The 16,048-nt window shown below is 47.2% G+C and overlaps 6 protein-coding genes across 6 annotated transcripts; 4 read left to right on the top strand and 2 right to left on the bottom strand.

Annotated features, from left to right (window-relative positions):
- Window positions 1–1,479: 1,479 nt before the first annotated feature.
- I302_104276 (uncharacterized protein) lies at window positions 1,480–1,890 on the top strand (the record flags this gene model as incomplete). The annotated part of the gene is made up of 2 exons (XM_019189641.1): window positions 1,480–1,650; window positions 1,702–1,890. The coding sequence occupies 2 exons, from the start codon at window positions 1,480–1,482 to the stop codon at window positions 1,888–1,890; spliced, it is 360 nt and encodes a 119-aa protein (XP_019049203.1).
- Window positions 1,891–1,953: 63 nt separating this feature from the next.
- On the top strand, window positions 1,954–2,775 carry I302_104277 (uncharacterized protein; the record flags this gene model as incomplete). The annotated part of the gene is made up of 1 exon (XM_019189642.1): window positions 1,954–2,775. The coding sequence occupies one exon, from the start codon at window positions 1,954–1,956 to the stop codon at window positions 2,773–2,775; it is 822 nt and encodes a 273-aa protein (XP_019049204.1).
- Window positions 2,776–3,340: 565 nt separating this feature from the next.
- Window positions 3,341–5,447, top strand: I302_104278 (gamma-glutamyltransferase; the record flags this gene model as incomplete). The annotated part of the gene is made up of 7 exons (XM_019189643.1): window positions 3,341–3,574; window positions 3,655–3,852; window positions 3,923–4,184; window positions 4,244–4,422; window positions 4,480–4,634; window positions 4,720–4,931; window positions 5,005–5,447. 7 exons carry the CDS (start codon window positions 3,341–3,343, stop codon window positions 5,445–5,447), a joined length of 1,683 nt encoding a protein of 560 aa, XP_019049205.1.
- Window positions 5,448–5,550: 103 nt separating this feature from the next.
- On the bottom strand, window positions 5,551–7,627 carry I302_104279 (uncharacterized protein; the record flags this gene model as incomplete). The annotated part of the gene is made up of 11 exons (XM_019189644.1): window positions 5,551–5,812; window positions 5,954–6,073; window positions 6,132–6,242; window positions 6,298–6,346; window positions 6,408–6,465; window positions 6,525–6,576; window positions 6,643–6,711; window positions 6,802–7,011; window positions 7,200–7,410; window positions 7,474–7,495; window positions 7,583–7,627. 11 exons carry the CDS (start codon window positions 7,625–7,627, stop codon window positions 5,551–5,553), a joined length of 1,209 nt encoding a protein of 402 aa, XP_019049206.1.
- Window positions 7,628–8,114: 487 nt separating this feature from the next.
- On the bottom strand, window positions 8,115–10,520 carry I302_104280 (uncharacterized protein; the record flags this gene model as incomplete). The annotated part of the gene is made up of 8 exons (XM_019189645.1): window positions 8,115–8,507; window positions 8,587–8,811; window positions 8,873–9,000; window positions 9,060–9,686; window positions 9,762–10,113; window positions 10,177–10,259; window positions 10,326–10,436; window positions 10,502–10,520. 8 exons carry the CDS (start codon window positions 10,518–10,520, stop codon window positions 8,115–8,117), a joined length of 1,938 nt encoding a protein of 645 aa, XP_019049207.1.
- A 406-nt stretch (window positions 10,521–10,926) lies between these two features.
- I302_104281 (uncharacterized protein) lies at window positions 10,927–16,024 on the top strand (the record flags this gene model as incomplete). The annotated part of the gene is made up of 7 exons (XM_019189646.1): window positions 10,927–12,505; window positions 12,561–14,069; window positions 14,135–14,477; window positions 14,533–14,687; window positions 14,747–14,986; window positions 15,043–15,622; window positions 15,706–16,024. The coding sequence occupies 7 exons, from the start codon at window positions 10,927–10,929 to the stop codon at window positions 16,022–16,024; spliced, it is 4,725 nt and encodes a 1,574-aa protein (XP_019049208.1).
- Between the last annotated feature and the right edge of the window lie 24 nt (window positions 16,025–16,048).

Raw genomic sequence — 16,048 nt, forward strand, 5'->3', positions numbered from 1 at the left:
TCACTGGAATCAAGGGCACTATATTATGACCTAGATAGCGACTCATGACGCTTTTGCTTGCTCGAATGGTCTGGATCAGCGGCTGTGCAATGATGTACTGTTCATCATTCACTCAGCTCGCATCAATGTCAGAGGAAGATGACATAATGTAGCAAAAATCGTACACCTCGGCCATTTGATGCACTGCCCTCTTCCGATGGCGGCCGTAAATCACTCTTGAGAATAGCTGACCTTGTCGCCATATTGTATATTTTACCCGTGCATCATTGATTGTAGAACTGTCGATACATTCAATGGCTTAGATTCAATGTGTGTGGAGTAATGTTCGAGCGTTCCCAGGCACACATACGTACCAGAGCGCACACGCAGATCTGACATATGCTTCGTCAGCATCATTATGTGACTGCGACGATCATTACCGGAAAAAATAACCTTATCTTGTCTTGGCAACTGACCCATTGTGGTCGTCTTACATTGTTCACTCCGATCATTACTTATACAGGTATGCGTGCGCTCATGGTGCAAGAAATAGTGTTCAGGTTCATCTTTGACCGTACAGTAGTGGCGATGAATGAGACATGAATGAAGGCACATCAATCTGAGTGGCGACGGCACCCTGCCTTCTCTTGTTTCGCAGCTGCAGGCCCAGCCGTGTCATACCACTTGTATCATTCAACTCATACTACAGACTTCGTCGTACAAAAAATATTCTCGCTCAGCAGATCGTTTGATCTGACTTGTGGCGACGCTCAAGTTTCGGAGCCCAGCCGCCAGGCCGAGCTCTTACTGGTCATGAGGACCGTTTAAAGAGAGCGCCATGTCAAGTAGGCCCGTCGATCGCCTGATGCTGAGTCTTGATGTTACACTATGTTACAAGCTATGGTACATATAATCTATGGTCTATATAATCTATTGGTCTATATATTTTATCGTATGTCGATTTTGCCGAAGTTCGCAGACTGGACCCCCGCTTAGGCGCTCCCCTCCCACCTCCCGGTTTCTAACGAGGCATTAATAAACACCTCAGTCAGCGAGTAGACGATGGCACACGATGGTTACAATGTATGGATCTCTCTTTCCAGACCAATCCATTTTGGCGACTTGAGGCGTTAGGCTTTAGAGAGGGGTTGGCACCTGCTCTTTGATGCAAAAGGCGATGCCATGGCGAACTATAAAAGAAAAAAATCAGTCGTCGTCAGCTGAAACCCTGGGTTCGTCATCCTCCCAACCTTCTTTTCGAACCTTCTCTTGCTACTGATTCGAGCCCGATTGTATGGTTTATCGTATGAATAAAAATATTGGATGCAGTCATGTTTCTTCCTCACTTTCTCTATTCATCATCTCATTCTAATCATTAAAGCACTCATATCCTACCCCTTCATACCCATACTCTGGCCTCATCTAAAGGACACTTCTTCATCTGCAACCAGCCCCACCTCTACATTCTGGACTCATTCACAACGTAGACCGCTACTCGCCATGTCCATGTCCAATACTGCCGTTGCCACCCCCTTGTCCCCCTTCACCATTCCAAAGGAAATTGCCTTGGAGCTCAACGGCCTCTGGAACTACGCATTTGTAGTCCAGAAGCCATGGGACTATGACTATCCAGTGCTCAAGAGGAGAGCTGAGCTCATCCGGGATGCCAAAGTGAGTCCGAATCAACACGCCGTTTAGTGCACGAGCTGATCTCCGTCATAGCAACGGGGCATCGTTATATGGTCTTCATTGGCGCGAGCCACAGACCTCAAGACCAAGCACATAATCATTTGCTTGGGCGCCGTCCCCCGTGAAAAAGAAGTCGGATTGGACACGGAACACTGGGGGCATGTCACGATTGAGACATATAGTCGTCTTGTCGAAAAGATCGAGTATCAAAGTTTGGTATGAAGGGAGCTACACGTCCCTCATCCTCCCGACGGTTTCCCCCTAGACGATCCAGTCTTCCAAGAAATGTGCTCCCTGGACAATGAGACGATTAGGATCTGGAAAAACGTCGTGGCAAAGTTGAACTCTTGGCTGTTCAGGGTCGAGGAAGCACCTGAATTGACCAAAGCTGGGGACTTAGAGTGTCAACTGTTAGCTTGGAAAGATATCGATAGAGAACATGTGGACGAGGACTACACTCAAGTGCTTCTCAAGAGGGCCTTCAAGAAAGAGGATCGACGAAGGCACCAACGAGCCTTTACACCCGAAGGAAGCGATATCACTTTAGACACTCATGTCAGCTATATGACGGTCGATCCCAATGTTCACGATCCTCCTCCCCCCCTCAAAGCACGTCAGCTACATTTCCGGCTTCCTGAGATCATGGACTATCGACCTGGCCCCGCCTCTGTGGCTACGTCTTTCAGAGTCGGCCCCGACTACGCCACACCATTCGACATTGCTCGAATGCAGTCCGTCGCCCAGTGGGCAACCCTTACCTCTCGGCCAGGTCGCAGAATGTTGAGAGGGGAGGAGCGATTAGAAGAAGGAGAGTTGCCGGAAGATGACAATGGGGCCTCCGACACGGATACGATTAGAGGATTCGATAGACGTGTCGACTCCAATGGACATCCTGAAGTTGACGGCGGAGCTACACCTCGAGCACACTACACCGCTTCGGTTGCTCCTTCCGAATCTGACGCTCGTACACACCTGGCCCATGGTACCGACGAGACCGATTCCATCTTTGCCTCCCCGACGGAGATGGCAATAGCTCGTATGGAGCAGGAGGAAAGGAACGCCTACGTCCCGGAGGGATTGGAGGACGGTGAACTCATCGATTATTGATCGCCCACCCATACCCATCGGTCGTAAGGTCATCATGAGACTCGGATCTTGGGTTGTAGATGAAGGAGAGAGGTGCACATTTTGAATATCTTGGATGCTTTGGACTCTGCTTTCGTTCGCTCTTATACCCCGGCAAGCTTTGATAGCTGTGCTTTTCGGATTGTACCTTTGTTTCGATTTTGCTCAGAATAAAAGATAGAAAATTGTATCGTGTTCTTCTCTTCGTTATCCTGTAAATAGAAAATATCTGTCTGTTGTCATTATTATCTATTTATTACATACACGAATATATATATGTATTGGGGGTGCCTGTGTCCTGAAGATCCGTCAAGCCTCACTCGAGTTCAGTCAGAGCTGTTCTGCTATAAATCATGTCTCGGTGAAATCCGGTTGTGATAAGTCGGATCTTAGACCGCCAATTCGAATTCCGTCATCGGCGTAAGTCCCGACACCCGGCACATCTCACTCTAAGCATAAGATCTTACCAATATTGGTTTATCTATCTCTTTGAAACCATCGCGCGTCAAAGGAGTCTCACCTCGACCATTTCACCAAGTATCTCGACATGTCCATTCCTCCAATCCTGTCCGGAGCAGTGACCTGTGAAGATACACGAGCTTCGGAGATCGGTACATCCGTCTTGTCGAAGGGTGGGAACGCAGTAGATGCTATAATAGCTACGATAATAGCTGTCAACACCTTATGCCCATACCACTCTGATATAGGGGGAGGCGGATTTGCAATCTTGAGGACGAAGGAAGGAGCATATGAAAGCTTGAATTTTAGGCATACTGCCCCCGTAAGTGCTCCCGCTATTGGAAGCGATTTGCTTATATCATCGGTATCATGCTCAGAGCTGATATTCGATAACGAAAGTAGGCAGCAGCCAGTTCTGCGTTCTACAAAGACCCGACAGTATCGACTTCGATAGGTGGAGCAGCAGTAGCTGTTCCGGGAGAGATCAGGGGATTGGAAGAGCTGCATCGGAAACATGGAAGATTACCTTGGGGGAGATTGTTTGAACCTTCCATAAAACTGGCCGAAGATGGATTTGAGGTTAAGCAGGATCTCCATGATGTGAGTCTAGATACCAGCGCCCTTTCATTCGACCGGCTCATCCATAGTAGATTGACAGACGTGGTGATAGTTCATAACGGCCGCCTGTAATCCACCTGGATCATCCAATCTCTCAGGCTCATGGATGGAGTCCGATCCATGCTATTCGTCCTTGTTTGTCGATGGAAAAGCGATCCCGGTAGGATCTACATGGAAACGACCGGACTATGCTCGGACATTACGGAAGATAGCTAAAGAGGGTTCTAAGGCATTTTACGAGGGTGAAGTCGCCGAAGCGCTAGCAAAGGTTGTGAGAGAACGAGGGGGATTGATGACTTTACAAGATCTCAAGGGTGAGATATCCTTGTGAACCTCACGCCCGATGATATCTGACCATGGGCTTGGCATGCAGACTACAAAGTGGAATGGAATCAGCCGCTATCAATCCCTTACAAAGACCACACCATATACGCACCACCGGCTCCAGCATCAGGCGCGATCTTTCTCTCGGCTATGGGGATGCTAAGTCATTTTGAATCGAAAGGTGAGGGTAGCGTGGATGATCTACATGTGTTGACTGAATCCCTCAGGGTGAGTTGAGTTGATGTCGTTCACGAGACTAATTGGTTGATATCGAACGATTTCCAGCTGGCATACGGTCAAAGGACTGCCTTGGGCGACCCAAATTACGTTCCGGGTCTGGTCGACAAACAGCTCTCTTGGCTTACACCGGAAGCTATACACACACGATCAAAGCTGATCACGGAGAAAACCCATGAGCCGGATTACTATAAGACACCCAAGTAAGTCCTCATTCCTCATGTGAGTTATGCTAGACTCCGTCCATGTCTACATCTTGGCTGATAATGCTATGGATTTGATTGTCAGAGTTGAAATTGTCAATGACCACGGCACATCCAATATAACAGTTGCCGATTCCGATGGACTGGTCGTATCCATTACAACGACTGTCGGACTATCCTGGGGCTCGCATATTATAGTACCTGGATATGGATTCGTCCTGAACGACTCGATGGATGATTTCTCGGTGGAAGGTAGACCGAACGGGACGGGATACGAACCGCAGGTAGCTAATTACGGTAAATCTCTCTGCCCATTCTAAATAGAAGTCATGAGCGGCTTGGCTTACACTGAGGAAACGATCTATCGTAGTGTACGGCGGTAAAAGACCACTGAGCTCAAGTTGCCCATACATAATCACTCACACTTCAACCGGTCAACCATACGTCGCAGGCGGAGCAGCAGGAGGATCAACCATAATCTCAGCTAATGTCCAAGTGGCCCGGAACATTCTCAATTACGACTTATCGGCTAAAGAGGCTTTACGAGCTAACAGACTGCATAATCAGATATTACCCAATGTCAGTCAAGTGGAAAGATCGTCGACGCATCAAGGCATCACAATAGACGGATTCAGCGAAGAACAAGTGAAAGGGCTGGAAGAAAGGGGACATCAGATCGAATGGGTAGAGAAGAACAGGAGTGTGCCTGTAGTAATCAAATTTGGAGACGAAAAACAGAAAGATCGATGGGATCCAGCAGCCGATCCAAGGAGGAATGATTCAGGTGGTAGTGTGTTTGAGACCCAAAGATAGATAGTAGAGTTTCATAGACCCATGAAGATGGTGCGAGAGGAACATTATGCATTTTATGACCTTCATTCGTGTCATGCTTTCTATGTTTGCGGTCTTATGCTACCTATTTCTTCCCCTCCTTGACCTTCCTGCTCCACTCCTCAGCCGAGTTCCTGATTACCCAAGTCATCTCATAGGTCTTAGCGGCATCTTCGTAGCTCGAGAAGATCTCTGGGGTCTCACCACCTTCGATAGCATCTATGAAATGGTCCATCTCGGTCTGGTAGGCATCATCTCCTGGTGTGACGATCTTCTCGAACTCGTCTGAACCAGGTCTTCGGATGTGGAGCTCGGGCGCTTTGGAGGTACCGAAGATGTTTTGCAAGCTATAAACCCAAAGCAGGTTAGCTATACTCCATATAAGTGAAACGCCGGATGACAAGATCATCCTTGTGTGTCCGTGTACTTACATGAAAGCGTACTGGAAGCGAGATAGGTATCGTTAGCTTGACTAGGTCCTGAGGAACACCTGGAAAAGGCAGCTTAGACTCACACCATCGGCGAATACTTCCAACTGGACTTCATAATCTGTTCCGTGCAGAGCGGTGGAGTGCAAGAAGATTCCTACAGCGCCAGATTCGTATTTCCTGTCGATCACAGCAGTAAGCGCCATAAGCATGTGGAGAAGGAGCAGATGCAGCTTACCAGCTTGCAGTGGTAGCCCTTGGAATCCTAAGCTCATCTGGAATGACAGATTCATCAAAGTTCTTTTTGGACAATTGACCTGGTTTGTCGTCTGCTTCCAAGGCATGGGCACTAGGCGTGATGATAATCAGTATGCTAGTGCCTCTGATTGTCCGACCGGACTCACGAGATGGTGTCGAAGTTGATCTCTCCACCCAAGAACCGCACGAGATCACCTATGTAAACCAATTAGTACCTCGTGTCCTTGAATAGCACTTCTGAGGTCGACCAACTCACAGATGTGAGTAGCTTGCTCGATGATAGGTCCAAGCATGATATCTTTGTTCCACCATTCCTGTGAGGAGAGTCAGCTATGTGTCCGAGCCGCACCTGCTGACATCGCAGCTGACTCACTGTCTTGATAGCTAGCTCGTACGCTACTACGAATCTCGCATTTGTTGCCATCCTGTATCAAGATGTGAAAGTAAGCAGGACCTCTCAGATAATATAGTAGATGGATTGAGATGCTTACACGTTCAAGTTGTTCTCCTCGATGATCTTCTTGACTTGTTGCACAATCTTGAGGTATCTCAAGACATAGCTACGGTTGGGGGGTATACGAGTAAGTACGAACTGATCTGGGGACACAAGGATACGATACATGAAGGCTATAGATCCAAGCAACACTCACCCGATGGAGATAGGAGCCTTGTGGTTCTTCTTCAAATACTCAGAAACCTTTAAAGCCTCTCCAACACTCTCCTCCCATGGTTGACCGGTCGCCACGGGCTTCTCAAAGAAGATAGCGATGTTGGGGAAAGCCTTGTTCAATTGGATTTCCAGGTCTTTTCCAGGTTGAGTGGATCCTCGAACGGTAGGCGGGGTAGCAACGAATATAGCTCTAAAGGTGAAAGGTGGATCAGCCATCACACCAAGCAAGGGCAATTCTCGATCTAGGTCGAACCCATTTATATATCCCCTTTCCACTTGGAGTCCCGCTACTGCTAGTTTTTGCTACCCTGACGTCTTCTCAATAGGTAGAACATCCATTCTGCCCAAGGTATGTCCAATGAATCAAAGCTAACTCACCTAGGCTCCTTGGCTTTCCCCTCATCTACCAACTTCTTAAACTCAGCTACACTAGGTAAAATCACCGTCTTCTCGTAAGAAGCCCTGTGAGGTCCATCTCTCTTGATCTTCAATGCCTCCTGAGCTCGGGTAGGTACAACTTCAATAACAGCATCTACAACGAGTCTGGCACCGAGTTTTTGTTCAGCTCTCTTGGCAATGTTCCATGGGCCTATACTTCTATATTAGCTCAGATGTCGCGGCACAAACTTGTTTGGATTGGAGGGGAACTCACCTTCGGGAGTACCGAACATTGCCTAACAACGTTCATTATCAGCTTGTGCCTTTCGTGCTTTATAAAACCAGCCCAGCGAAGCTGAATTTAGGAGATCAAAGATACTCACATAGCCTGCACCGACCATTATAACGTGGAACTCATCTTGCGACATCTTGAAGAACTCTTTCTATATGATCTGATCAAACAAAGACAGATGGATATACGGGACTTTTGGTATATAAGAATGCGTTGATATCAACAACGATTGTGAAGAATGAAGAAACCAAGATGCGATAGGTGTCGCTTTTGAGGTTGTTCTTTAGCTACAGCTTTGTGGACTCGTAATCGATCGATAGGTAGTATCTTGGCATCTCACTGTCACTACTCGTAATCATCGATAACGCAATCTCAATCCAAAATCTCGAATTGCGGTAAATGGAGAAATCAGGCACGAACCAAATGTAAATCGTCAGATGTCAGATCTTTTAGCGTGCTAGGACCATCACAAAAGACTGAGATCCTCGGGAGCCTGCCTAGCTGTTGTAATTTAGGGGGTATATCAAAAAATGCATAACAATGTACAATGCCGCATATCAGTCGCAACCATCGATCTGCACGCTACCCAGTCTCCTAACGTGATTGAAAGAGAAAGAGTTCTACTAATTCCTCTTTCGCTTCAAGATCCCCTTTAAAGGTTTCTCCTCTTTAGCAAACGAAACTCTCTTGACCTTCTTAGAAGGAGCAGGTAGAGATGCCCTCTTTCTCTTTTTGGCAGCTACAGGCTCAGGCTCAGGCTCGGATTCCTCCTCTTCTTCCTCTTCGTCATCGTCCTCTTCGGGATCTGATCCAGATGATGGTTCAGGACCATCTTCGAGTTCGAGTTCCTCACCCTCATCTGAACCTATCAACACACCCTCTTCATCATCCTCATCCTCCTCGTCCTCGTCCTCCTCTTCATCGTCATCTTCTAGATCCTCGTCGTCTTCCTCATCCTCCTCATCCTCGTCATCGGATGGACCAGCCATGGCGGTATAATCGTCATCCAGGATAATCTATACGAAACGATAGGTCAGCTTGATATCCTATCCCTGGACGGGATACAGGATTCAGCTGAGAATGTGAAGAACTCACATCTCGTGAATCAACTTCCTGAGCGCCCTTGAATCTAATCAAACCTTTGGGATTCTCTTTCTTCAGATCCCTTTTGGACTTGCATTTCTCCAACACAGCAGTCATGTCATACTGGGCTTTCACAGTAGAAGAGGACTTAGGAGCGGTGGTGTAGTATGGGAAGGTATTGTACGCCCAATCACGCAGAATCACTCTCGCAGCAGCATCTACATCTGGTGTACCGTGCTGTTCATGGGAATAGGTTATATGAGCTGTTTGTTATATCGCGCCGCGATTGCCAACTCACTTTCTTGATTCTCCCTTGAGCACGTGCAACTCCAGTTAAGAAAGCTTCTACATCACCGGCCTCGAAGAACGGTACGTTATAAGCCAACATCAGATCTTGGTGGTTGGATCGTTTTATGATGTAATTGACTGAAGGCAATATTGTGTTAGAAAGTTGCTACCACGAACGATCGGACACGCAAACTTACCTAGTGGGAAGGCATCCTTCACTTTATCCACTCTACCCAGATTCCTCCTTAGCAGATCACCAGCCAGTTTGGCTTCCAATGCATCCCATTTCTCAGGGTTGAGTTCTCCTTCGTCCTCTTCTTCCTCTTCGTCTTCTTCGGAATCGTCCTCTTCAGCATATTCCCACCCTGGAGTATCTATCACTTTAATTTTCTCGCCATCAACTTCAATCTCAACTTCGACAGGAGCCTTGGTTTTGGGTTCAGGGATTTTAGCGGAGGTTGCAGTGGGTATGAAAGGCGCAACAGCGTGTTTTGCTTGTTTAGGCGATAACAGGGAATTAAGTATCGATGTTTTACCGACGGATGGTACTCCCATGAAAGCGATTACTAATGGTTCAACGGGTTCTTTAGCCTTGGATTTCGACTTTGATTTCGATTTTGATTGCTTCTCAGAAGACCATTGTTTGATGGCTTTGTAGAATTCTTCCTTGCCTAGCACGGTGTGAAGTGGTAAGGAGGAAGGCGAAGGTGTTTTGGATGAAGAGGCGGTAGAGGCTGGTGGGGACGGAAGTGAAGATTTGAATAGAAATGCTGGTATGTCGAGTTGGGATAACCAGGATTGAAGAACTTCTTTAGGTACGAGATCTGAATAAATTCCACATGAGTTAGCTTAACATCGGATATGCCTACGCACCATCTGAGGTGTCGATGTAAACTCACCAATCTTGTTGACGAGAAGAACCACCTTTCCTTCGGCTTCTTTCACTAAGCCTTCTACATGGGCACTTCGTCCTCCCAATATGTCCCTAGCATCTACTACTTCACATATAACATCCGCTCGATCAATCACATTGGTGAGAGTAGCAAGGGCAGTATCGATCAGATCAGGTACATCGGCAGCTACGAAGCTGGAGGTTGATGGTTCCGCAATAGCGGATAGTGGTGCAGTTCGAGACAGCACTGCTCCAGAGAGGGAGATGATTCCGGGGGTATCACCCTCAGCTTCCTCCTGTGGAGGAGCGAGCTTAGCAGCTTTGGCGGCTTCTCTTCGAGCGATCTTCTCTTCTTCCGCCTATGGATAGCAGTCGTCAGCTTATAAACTAAAGGCGGAAACAGTAGGCGCCACAAAGCCCACCTTTCGCCTCTCCTCCGCTAGCTCGGCGAGAATCTGATCTTTGAAAGGGAAAGAGTTGGGGATTCCGGGATCTTGCTTCTTTTCTACGGACGACCAGACACGATTAGCATCTGTAGGTACAGGATTGTGATTGAGAGAATAGCACTTACTAGACTTCCATGTTTGATCTTTCCTAGCTGCCTTCTTGGTCTTCCTCTTGTTATCTACAGACTTCTTGTGGATCTTTGCCCTATCTCGGGTTGTCTGACGGTTAGACGACTCTACACACCATGAGAAATCAGATCAGCGAGTCATCAATCAAGCAAACATTCAGAGGTCAACCCACGCTTTCTAATTCTAGGCATCGTGTCTAGATAGCATGCGGAAAACTGTTCAGTACAAAATACGATATATTCAATGAAGACAAAGACTGTTCAAAAGGTTCAACCCGTCCATCCATGGAGTGAGATGCATTTCATTTTCAAAATATAAAATCTTGAATTCTTTGAATTCTCGGCTACCTCCACTTCACATGTGACATAAAAAATGCCACTTTGGGTAAAATGATTTTCTCAAATGGGTCACTCGTATAAGCTCCGTTATGTTATGTGTTTGTTTACTCTGTTACTCTGCTACATTCCTTTCAACCTCTGAGCGCGACTATCTTTCCCAAACGACCACCAAAAAGAGAAAAACAACAAAACATTACATAGCTCATCTCGTTCCTTCTCTTTCTTCTTCTCTCTTTATCATCACACAAACCACATCAGAATGTCATTCCCTACTCCAGGGTGGCATACAGATGAGCTCGCAGAAGAATGGCCAGAAAGTTCCCCTTCACCGCCAGTCTTACCGGTGGAACTACCGCCAATACCCAAAGCGACGATCAACATGGATTCGATCCGAGCGAAAAGGGGTTCCTTGAGAATGCTGGGTCAAGCTTCAGCGAGACCACTACCTCCTTCTAGATCTGCGAGTTCGGGCTCTCAACCAGGTAGGATAGTATCAGGTCATGTAGACAATGGACAGGGGCACGTGCCGCGATCAAGATCATTATCACACAAAGAAAGTGGTCTACTCTCACCCCCTTCCTCTAGATCATCTTCGGGTGCAGGTCAAGAGAACGTGCCCGAATCTGTCGCCGGGACCTTCGTAGTGAAAGAGGGCGTAGAAGATAATAGGGGTCAACATCTGGCTAGAAACCCCATGGGCGCGAAAGGGGGTAAAGATATATTCGGTGCTTTACCTCTTGAACGAATGTTTGATCCTCCTTCACCACCCACAAACCCTACTGCCGAACAACAACAGTCTCCACCTTCCGCCTTCGAGCCTATCGCCGAATCATCCACTGCAATCTCCACACCTACGCCTGCTGCACCTAATCATACTCGACGGCCCTCACATCCTTACGCACCTGCAAATCCCTCGAGACTCAGTAAATCCGTCACACCCTCAACCAACGATTCATTCGCCACCAATTCGTCAGCTTCCGGATCCCTCGGTCGATCTCATATCATCGAACATGAATTAGAACTTGAAGAAGCAGATTCGCTCATCCGAGATGACACGCTTCTCAGGGAGGATGGGGATGATTCATTAATACCCGGAGAAGGAGAGTTCTATACCGCTCCTCAAGGTCAGGATGGTACAACCAAAAGTCGTCTTGGGGAGATAACCTTGAAGTCTGGAGAAGTAGAAACAGACTTATCACCTTTCAACCGACGGGGTTCAGGAGACTATCCATTTACCTTCAATGCACCTCGACATCCGTCCGGTAATATCTCAACAGAACAAGGTCATTCAGAAAGATCAATATTCGATCCAGACAACTACGCAAATGGGGAGGAAGGTCCATCACATTCAACCTTAAATATGAAGCCAAAGTCACGACCAGCACTGGAACAAGTGCAACCGTTGTCAAGGGGAGTTTCACAACAGTCTTCAAATCCTGGTCTACGGTTGTTCAGGAGTACCTATGATACATACACTCGAGAACACCTATCTGCCTTAGTAGACAGTATAGCAATTGAGCCTTCACCCTCACCACCCAATGCCCAAAGTAGACAGGCCTCCCGAGATTGGTCTCCTGCTGCCGATTCTGCCTCGCCCTCTGCTTCGGGTTCAAGATCGACCCCATCCAGTTCAAATGTCTCCTCCGATGCTAGATCTTCGAAAAGGCTCAGATTGTCTCCTGCTTCACCACCGAAACGATACTCGGGTCTGAGGGACTGGGGTGCGCAAGGTAGAGCAATGATGGAGAAGATCAGAGGGAGAGATACCGCAGATGAAACTACCACTAGCGCAAGTAAGAGTCAGACTACTAACAGTGATGCTCACGAATATGAGATGGGTAAGTCCTTTCAGGTCTCCAGATTTCGTTCACATGCTTATATGATGATTGATAGACGGACCAACCGTTGATTATGAGGCTTTACCTCCAACTCCTCCACTCGATCAAGCTCCCCCTCGCCAAACCACTGATAAACCTACACACCGATCAAATCCTTCAACCACTTCTTCGGGTTATCTCAGAGCTGCAGAAGATATCATGGCTCGTATAAAATCTCGAAAGGTCTCCGAATCAGCTTCTGGCGTAGAGAATAGTCCCGTCGCTATAGGCGGTCGAAGGATATTGTCCGAATCAGATGAGAATCGAATGTGGGAAGAAGGAGCGGAGGATTACGCCAAATCCCGGTCCAAGGCTAAGTCCAGGACTGGACCAAGCCCTCGAAGAATGCTTCGACGTCTCAGTGCTTCCGAGGAGATCAAACGAGTCGCAGAAGAAGACAGTGGAAGTAGCGACGAACGCTCTCAACCACTTCGAAACAGCTTAACAAGACCTCGACAGCAATTGGAAGAAAGACGACCGACAAGTCGAGCTTCTACTTCAAGCAATCCTGGTGGGCCATCCCAACCTGCTCAAGCACCGTTCAACGCTGATGATTTGAATCGATACATGTCATCTTCCACTCACGCTACTTCCACTGTCGTCTCAACTTCTTTCGTGAAACATCGTGGACCTAAAGCTGTTTCTTCTGGACCTGCACATGGGATGAGAATGATTCGACCGGACGACGTACAAGGAGTTGTCCCTGATAGGATAGGCAAAATGAGATTTGATAGAGCAGGTATGAGATGGGTGAGAGAAGAATTAGGTCCAGTAGACGAAGCTGGAGAGAGCAGATTAGGAGGGAGTGAAGAATCGGTCGATGTCTTTGCAGGAATGGAAAGTCTTCCTGACGATACACAACGAAATAATACAAATACCCACTCGGTTCACCAAGCGGAGATATCGGTATTTAGTGTTAGCTCGGCATCGATATCAGACAATGGGGATGTGATTATACACGAAGCGGAAAGGACAAGGATTATAGATGAGGAGGAATCTGATATAATATCTGAATCTGAGGCGGAGGAAGAGGTGGAAGAACCTACGGAAGTACCATCAGTTCGACCTTCCGCCCCCTCGCCCGCATCGATCGATCCAGAATCACCTCATCGACCGATGATTCATCATGCATCAACCGCACCGGCAATCATGACTCCCACTCCTTCTGCCTATGCACCCAAACCTATTCGATCAGCCTTACGAAATGCCCTTACTCCCGCCGGGGTCTTCAAGAAACGTACAGGATGGTCAGACGAGGTCACTCCTGCTGGCACGAGGGGAGCCACACCTGGAAGCAGCGGTAAGAGGTCGGTCAGTTTCTCGGACGGAAAGAAGACAGGCAAAATCGTAGGCTTGGAAGTTGAAATTAAGACTACCGCTGCTGCCAGATGGAGTACGACCGATGAGAATGACTTGTTCAACGAGGACTCAAGTAGTCATAATACTGGTGAGAATAGTAAGAGTTTCTTGCCTAGTGCTAGAACTAAGAGGATCCAGAATCTCCTAGAAGATATGGAGGAAATGAGTGAGTTCTTGGTCATGATCAAGATGACATTGTTTGATCTGGCTGATGCGTTGAAATGATGTTAGGTCTCGAGGACGAGACTCCCTCAAAGCCTTCTCGAGCAATTGAGAACAGACCCGCATCAAGAGCTTCCTCAGCCCATTCATCAGACTCAGAATCGACAGTCCCCATCCGATCGTTCCGTGGTCGATCCTTCAGAGCTCACACACCTAGAAACCCAGGAGACGCAACTTTCTTAACTGAATGTTCTTTCGGTGTAGCGCATGATAAATTGGTAGAACTCATCACGGACGTCCACCCATTCGAAGCTCACTGGGAGGATTTGAAATCTATCAACTTGAAAGGAAAGGGAGCGGATAGTGTAGCCAGATTGAAGGAATTTCTACCCGCTCTAGACGAGGCTAATCTGTAAGTCTCAGCTTGCTTCTGTATACATAAGAGTATAGCTGACATCACCGTGCAGGGACGATAATGCCATTTCATACCTTAGTGGCATTCCTTCAACGGTCAGAAACCTCCATGTAGCTGGAAACAAACTTACAAGCTTGACTTCGGTCAATCATCTGAGAAACCTACAGTATTTGGATATATCGAGGAACCAACTTGATAGTGTTGCTCGTGAGTTGCTTGGAGGTCGCAATTCTCGTTGACCGTCAACTCACGATCGCATGTTACAGAGCTGGAATGCCTCAAACATCTACGCGACCTCAAAGTGGACAACAACGCCGTAATGGATCTCTCGGGAATAATGAACATGGATTGTCTCATCAAGCTCTCGTGTGCGAATAACCAGATTACAAGTCTGGACTTGAGTAATGCTCAGTGGAGTAAGATGGAGACTTTGAACCTTGCCAATAACAAGATAAAGAGTGTAAGGGATTTACACAAGTTGTCTTCGGTAGCATCCATCAATCTAGGTTAGTGGTGCTCAATCAGGTGATCGAAAAATGACAGCTGACCTCTCTTTGGGTAGATGGCAATCAACTTGATCATCTCGAACCTTCCCGACCGATGTCCAGCGTTAGAGTCCTTCGATTGAGCGAGAACAACATTGACCACTTCGATCTATCCCTTTTCCCCAAGATCCGAACATTATACGCCGACGGAAATAAGTTGACACACCTATCAAGGTCCTCATCATCAGGTAGTGGAAGGTTGGAGAACCTCTCGTTACGAAACCAACGATCAAACATACCGCTCAAATTGGTATACAGGGATTTGGAGAATATCAAACGATTATACTTATCAGGGAATTCCTTATCATTTGATTTCTTCCCTCCCTCCTCGACACCATTGTACGCTTTGGTGTATCTCGAAATCGCTGCTTGTCAGTTGACCATCTGGCCTGATTTCTCAAAACTACTACCGAACTTGAAAGTCTTGAATATGAATTATAACTATCTGAGAAATTTGGATGGTGTCAAGGGATTGAAAGGATTGAGGAAGTTGACGTTGGTAGGTGGTAGATTGGGGAGTGAAGAGGTTATTGGGGGTAGTAAAGGTATATTGGAGGGTTTGAAAGGCTTAGATGGATTAGAGGAAATTGATTTCAGGTGAGCATTGCTTCTCTCATCGTTTGGACTCAAATTTGATCACAACATGTTCGGTGCTGATGTTCGTATTGCTGCGACTGTAGAATGAACCCTTCGACCCTCTCTTACTACTTCCCCTTACTTCTCCCCTCATCTCCCTCTACACCCCAATCAGCCCTCGATCCCTCCTCGTCTATATCGGGTAAAGGGATAGTAGGAGCACCCGCATCGACATGGCAATCTTACGATTCGAGATTCCGTAAGAACCTTCCAGACGAGTGGTACTCCAAACGACTGGTTTACAGGGGATTAGTCATGTCTACTTGTCCGAACTTGAAGAGGTTGGATGGGATTCAAATCGAAGAGGGGGAGAGGAAGAAGGCGGAGGAGCTACTGAGAGCAGCGCTGAGACGACGTGTGTAGTTGCTTGTATCGTAGGGAAATACC

The sequence above is a fragment of the Kwoniella bestiolae genome, chromosome 2 (genome assembly GCF_000512585.2).
Source record: "Kwoniella bestiolae CBS 10118 chromosome 2, complete sequence".
Taxonomy (NCBI): Eukaryota; Fungi; Basidiomycota; class Tremellomycetes; order Tremellales; family Cryptococcaceae; genus Kwoniella; species Kwoniella bestiolae.